General features: G+C 43.3%; 1 protein-coding gene across 1 annotated transcript; it reads left to right on the top strand.

Moving 5' to 3' along the window:
• Positions 1 to 2954: 2954 nt before the first annotated feature.
• On the top strand, positions 2955 to 5299 carry ZBED1 (zinc finger, BED-type containing 1). Its single transcript, XM_009075934.1, has one exon. It carries the CDS (start codon positions 3003 to 3005, stop codon positions 5088 to 5090), a length of 2088 nt encoding a protein of 695 aa, XP_009074182.1. The 5' UTR covers positions 2955 to 3002; the 3' UTR covers positions 5091 to 5299.
• Positions 5300 to 6036: the final 737 nt, after the last annotated feature.

Here is a 6036-nt window from a genome sequence, read left to right as displayed (position 1 = left end):
GTGTTAGGAGAGTGAGAGGGGTCTGCAAGGTGTGAGGAGGCAGCACAGCCTGTCCCAGGGGCAGCAGGGGTGAGGTGCTAGGGCCAGGAACCCTGGATCCTTCCTTCTCCTCTGGCAGCTGAGTCCACTGCGAGGCCAGCAGAGGATCCTCTCTGCAGGCTCTTTGAAGCCTCAGCCCTGGTAGTGGCTGGTGGTGTTGGCCAGCTGCATGGAAACAGCTGCTTCTCCGAAGTTGTGCTGTGTTTCGTGTGGGTGGGAATTCAGGGGAGAAAGGAAGAGGCAGGTTTGTAGCCTGGAGGCTCCTGTGAGCACAAGGGTTTTCAGCAAACTCTAGTGGGAGTGCATTTTTTTACCATGGAAAGTTCGGCAAGCTAAAAGAGAACATTTTCATCAGTTGTCCTTGTAACAAGCTGTGACACTTCCAAAAGGCAGCGAAGTGCTTCATTCCCAGTGAATTTCATTCAGCAAGGTGCTGGTGCCTTCAGCTTGGCTCAGAGTTGAAGCTGTTGTGCTTTTTGCCAAGATTAGGCTATGAACACTTCCACAGAAAGAGTAAAAGTTTACCTCTTCTTTAGAAAAATGAAAGGCATGAGGTTTTTGGTTTGTGTCCTTAATGCAACTTATGCTGTATAACACTTGAGGAGAGACAGGGATGATTAGCAGTTTATATTCAAGCTATTATGAGACCTGCAGTGTGGTTTACAGCATTATAATAAAGGCTGTGTTGTGTTGGCATATCCTTAACTGTGGCAACACTACCCTGTGCCACTCGCCAAGTGCCACATCCGTCTCAAAATGATGGCAAAGTTGTAACATACATAAGAATGAAGGGTGGGGTGAGACTGTAACACTCCCGTACTCTAAAATGACTTCTACTTTATCAGTCTGTGATGAACTTTTTATGATCCAAGGTGTGTCATACTAATTTTAAATATTAAAGACACATCAACTCTTTTATTACAGTGCCTTCCTCCTTGCTTTCAGGAATTGCCATGTAACTGCAGAGGAGGCTGAAAGATTTAATGAAATGCCATGAGCCTCTATATTTCCATGAGATACCATGTCATGGATTGAAATGGAGGGGTAGAAAAGCAATAGTAACAGATATCAATACGACATGTCCTGTCAGTGCAGTCTGATTTTGTGGCAGAATTGCATCATCACACTGCTTTGTCTTTCAAAATCATCAGTTTTTGTGGGATTGCAAACCTTGGTGCTGTTTATATGCATGTCTTTGGAATTAGGCAGCATTGCCATGTTGAATCAATAGTTTATCCTGGCACCTTTAAAGGCACTGAATGAATCACAGTAGAGGGCATGCTAGTAGGCAGAATGTTGCCCCACCCTCTGAGAAAAACCCAAAATGCCTACACCCAGAAGTAAATCTTCAGGACAAATCCTATGAAATGCTTGCCCTGCATCTCTCATTCTGCTTCTAAACCAACAGCTGTGTTTAAATAAGGATGTTTAGTCTTGGTTAACCTGTCTTTGTTTTTTCATTCAAGACATCAGAAAATGTTGCAAAATAGCAGCTATAGTTCAGAGAGTAAACATCTCTTCCTGGGAATGTTCATGAACAGCATCAAGCACAAAAGAGAAGCTTGCATACATTTTAATTTTTTTATGTTCCCTTGCAGCAATATGAAAAAGTCAGATTGTTTCTTCCTGCCCCAACCAGCCAGTCTTACCACTTGAGGATTTCTGGGCTTGGGTGCAGGTGCAGCTCCTGAGGAGCAGAGAAGGAGCAGTGCCATTGCTTTCAGTCTGTTGCTCCTGATGTTTCTCTCCTGTTTTCTTCCAGTGGAATTTTGTGGAGGAGGTTGCCTGTTTGACTGATGACTTCCTTCTTCCCAGTCCTGTCCTGGGCCCTGGCAAAGGGCTTGTTATGTCACGGTTGCGTGGAAGAACTGGAGAAAGATCAGGGTGCAGTCATGCTGTGCTGCGACTTGGCTTTTTGGTGTAGTGAAATCAGCTCCAGTGGGTGCCAGCTGCCAGCACTGTGCAGAGAGGCCTCAAGTAGCACTTGCATGTGACTGCACAAGAATCATTTTCCTGTGCAGATATCAAGGTACAGATTGCCAAGTCTTGCCTTATCACCACACTCATCTCTAGAGCGTCACCGCCTCCCAACTTCTGTAGCCTTTTGAAGAAAATACAGCAAAATTATTTTCCAGCTGATGTGGATAATAACATTTATTAGTGCTTCCCTGACTGCTTTTCCTGTAATTATAATGCGCTGTTATTCCAGGAACCACGATTGTGAACTAGTACTTCAGGAGATGACTTTGATTTCAGAAGGAGGACAGGAAAGGTGTCAGACATGTATTGCTGATCTGCATGCAGGTTCAAACTCCTTTTATTTCGGTCAGAAAACATCTTTACATTTCAGAGGAGCAGATTAATGCCATAATTTGCATCACAGATTTTTTTTTTTCTTTTGAAGCAAAAGCAGGAACAGTTAGATTGAGCTAACAAAACTTCTTTCGAAATGAACAAACAAGAAAACCTTTGCTCCTTCAGCATCAGGTTTCAATTGAAATAAATGTTAACAGCAAAGTTCAGTAATTCTTAGGCAAGAGGATGTTGGTCTAGCCTTAAGAGGTAGGAAAATGCTATAGCAGATGACCAGTTTGTGTGACACTAGTGCAACAACTCTGTGGTGGTGCTAACACTTGCTCTACCCAAAAGTTACGTAATTCTAGAAACAAGATTTACTCAGGTCTTCTAGCTCAGTTTCACTGCAGAATGTGATATATGAAACCCCTTTTTAATTCTGGTATTCCCATGGGCTTCTTGCAAGTCACACTTCGTGCAAATCTCATCTTTAAATTTGCAAATGTTATTAGTAAGGTAGGTTTCTTGATACATTCACAGAAACACTGATTTCACATGGTTGAGTGTGGTCAAACTTGTGCTTTCTCATTGTATCTTTATCTTACTGCCTTTATCAGGTACTCATTAATGAGTGAAGGATCAAAAGGTGGGACGTTGGCCAAGAAGCAATGGAGAATAAAGGTTTAGAAGGTTCCCCATCAGACCTAAAGTTAGTGGCTCATCCGAGAGCAAAGAGTAAAGTGTGGAAGTACTTTGGGTTTGATACCAATGCGGAAGGATGCATATTACAGTGGAAGAAGATCTACTGCCGTATTTGCATGGCACAGATTGCCTATTCAGGAAACACGTCCAACCTTTCCTACCACCTTGAGAAAAATCACCCCGACGAATTCTGTGAGTTTGTGAAAAGTAACACTGAGCAAATGAGGGAAGCCTTTGCCACTGCGTTTTCAAAAATCAAGCCGGAGTCGTCGCAGCAGGTTGTTCAAGATAGCCTCATCATGAAGACCTACCAGAACTATGAAAACAAAAAACATCAGGAGCTGACATCTGCAGTCAGCAGCTTAATTTGCGAGGGCATGTATCCAGCCTCTATTGTTGATGAACCCACCTTCAAGGCCCTCTTGAGGACAGCAGACCCAAGGTATGAACTTCCAAGCCGGAAGTACTTCTGTACAAAAGCTATTCCCGAAAAGTACAATGCTATTAGAGAAATTGTGCTGAAGGAGCTGACGGAGGTTCTGTGGTGTGGCATATCCACGGACATGTGGAGGAGCGAAAACCAGAACAGGTCCTATGTGACTGTGGCTGTTCACTTTCTCAGCAGCAGTCCTGCCAACTGCCTGGCTGTGAACTCACGGTGCTTAAAAACGTTTGAAGTACCAGAGGATAACACTTCAGAGACTATTACACGAGTCCTTTATGAAACGTTCATCGAGTGGGGGATCAATTCAAAAGTCTTCGGTGCTACAACAGATTACAGTAAGGACATTGTAAAAGCTTGCTCTCTTCTAGATATTCCCGTGCAGATGCCTTGTTTGGGGCACACTTTTAATGCAGGAATACAACAGGCTTTTCAGCTCCCCAAACTCTGCAACCTTCTTTCCAGGTGCCGAAAACTGGTGGAGTATTTTCAGCAGTCTACGGTCGCCATGTACATGCTGAGCGAGAAGCAGAAGCAGCAGAATATTCTGCACTGTATGCTGGTAAGTGACCGAGTTTCCTGGTGGGGCAGCACGCTCGCCATGCTGCAGCGCCTCAAGGAGCAGCAGTTTGTCATTGCTGCTGTTCTCGTGGAGGACAGCAACAACCACCACCTCATGCTGGAATCCAGCGAGTGGAATACAATCGAAGGGCTGGTGGAGCTGCTGCAGCCTTTCAAGCAGGTGGCGGAGATGATGTCTGCTTCAAAGTACCCGACCATAAGTATGGTGAAGCCACTTCTCCACATGCTGCTGAATACTACTCTGAACATCAAAGAGAACGATTTGAAAGAAATCAGCATGGCAAAGGAGGTGATTGCTAAAGAGTTGTCAACCACCTACCAGCACACACCTGAGATAGACATGTTTCTCAATGTTGCAACTTTCTTGGATCCTCGCTACAAAAAACTGCCTTTTCTTTCAGCCTTTGAGAGGCAGCAGGTTGAAAACAGAGTGGTGGAAGAAGCAAAAAGCCTGCTGGAGAAAGTAAAAGAAAACAGCTTTAGGACTGAAGAGAAATTCTTCACTGTTACAGAAGAGCCCCCTGTGAAAAAAATCATTATCTCTTCTACTCCTCCTCCTACCAGTGTCATCAACAACATGCTTGCAGAGATCTTTTGCCAGACAGGAGGCGTGGAAGACCAGGAAGAATGGCATGCTCAAATCGTTGAGGAGTTGAGCAACTTCAAGTCACAAAAGGTCCTTGGTTTGAATGAAGACCCCCTGAAGTGGTGGTCTGACAGACTAGCTCTGTTTCCAGTTTTACCAAAGGTTCTTCAAAAATACTGGTGTATTCTGGCCACAAGGGTCTTCCCTGAACGCCTTTTTGGCTCTTCTGCTAATGTTGTGAGTGCAAAGAGAAACCGGTTAGCCCCAGCTCACGTGGATGAGCAGATCTTTTTGTATGAAAACAGTCGGAATGGGTCTGAGGCAGAGCCAGAGGACGAAGATGAAGGAGAGTGGGGTTTGGAACAGGAACAGATTTTTAATTTAAATGACTCGGTAAACATTAACAACAATTTCTTTAATATTCGAGACAGTGGGTTTGTTTAACAGGACTGCTGCGGTACATTTAATTACAGAGAGGAAAGGTATTTGTCTTAAGTTACCAAAAATATTTGTTTCATGCTATGAATGCTGTAAATATTGAACAGTTGTAACAAACTTGATTTAGCTTCCATTGTCTGTGTTTTTCCCACTGTCTTAAAACATGAATGACTTGTGATTAAACAGCACTGAAATGAATGAGGAAATGAATTCCACAAAGACCATGATTTCTGACTGTGGCCCAGATTTCAGAAAGCACTTAGCCATGTGCTTCCTTTCCACTTGTTCAGTGGGAGACAAGCACATGCTTATGTTCTTTCTATCATAAAAATATTTTCCTGAGTTAGGACCCTGAGAAAGGGAGTTTTGAAGATTCATGCCTCCGTTTGTAAATCCTGTGTGACTCAGGATGTTAGCTTTAAATTTTGGATTTTAAAGTGCTTTTAAAATCCATCTGAGCAGTCAATATTTTTAAAGTGTATCAATACTATGGAATGAAAAAAGATTTCGAGCCTGATTTTCTTTTTCACTACCTCATGTCTTAGGCCTGGTCTATGCTAGAAAAGTTCAGCTGGTATAATTCTGTGTATTAGGGGACTGATGTATTATTATTTTAACTGATACTGTGCTGGCATAGGCTGTAACATGGATGCATTCATACTGGGATAACTTATTTTCCTTTCCAGTGCGGTGTAAGTGGTATAAACACTTCTAAACTGGTATTGCTGTGTCCACATTGGTCTAGTTTTGCCATTTAACTGCAGCAGCTAAATGGCAAAACTGGTTTATTGGTTCATTTTGTTTTGTGTCTAAGCAAGCCCTGATTGTAGTTTCTTGTGCTTTTACAAAGTGGTAACAAAGTTAGGGGGTGGAGGCAGCGTTGTGTTACCTTCGCCTTGTGCCGAGGCTGTAGCTGATGCCACATGGTGCAAAGCAGACAAGGCATCAGGCC

The sequence above is a fragment of the Acanthisitta chloris genome, unplaced genomic scaffold (assembly GCF_000695815.1).
Source record: "Acanthisitta chloris isolate BGI_N310 unplaced genomic scaffold, ASM69581v1 scaffold20605, whole genome shotgun sequence".
Taxonomy (NCBI): Eukaryota; Metazoa; Chordata; class Aves; order Passeriformes; family Acanthisittidae; genus Acanthisitta; species Acanthisitta chloris.
The sequence above is the reverse complement of the archived record's forward strand: the minus strand, read 5'-3'. Positions and strand labels throughout refer to the sequence as shown.

Excerpts from the sequence above, each read along its gene's own strand:
- ZBED1 (XM_009075934.1), top strand. The coding sequence starts at position 3,003 with ATGGAGAATAAAGGTTTAGAAGGTTCCCCATCAGACCTAAAGTTAGTG.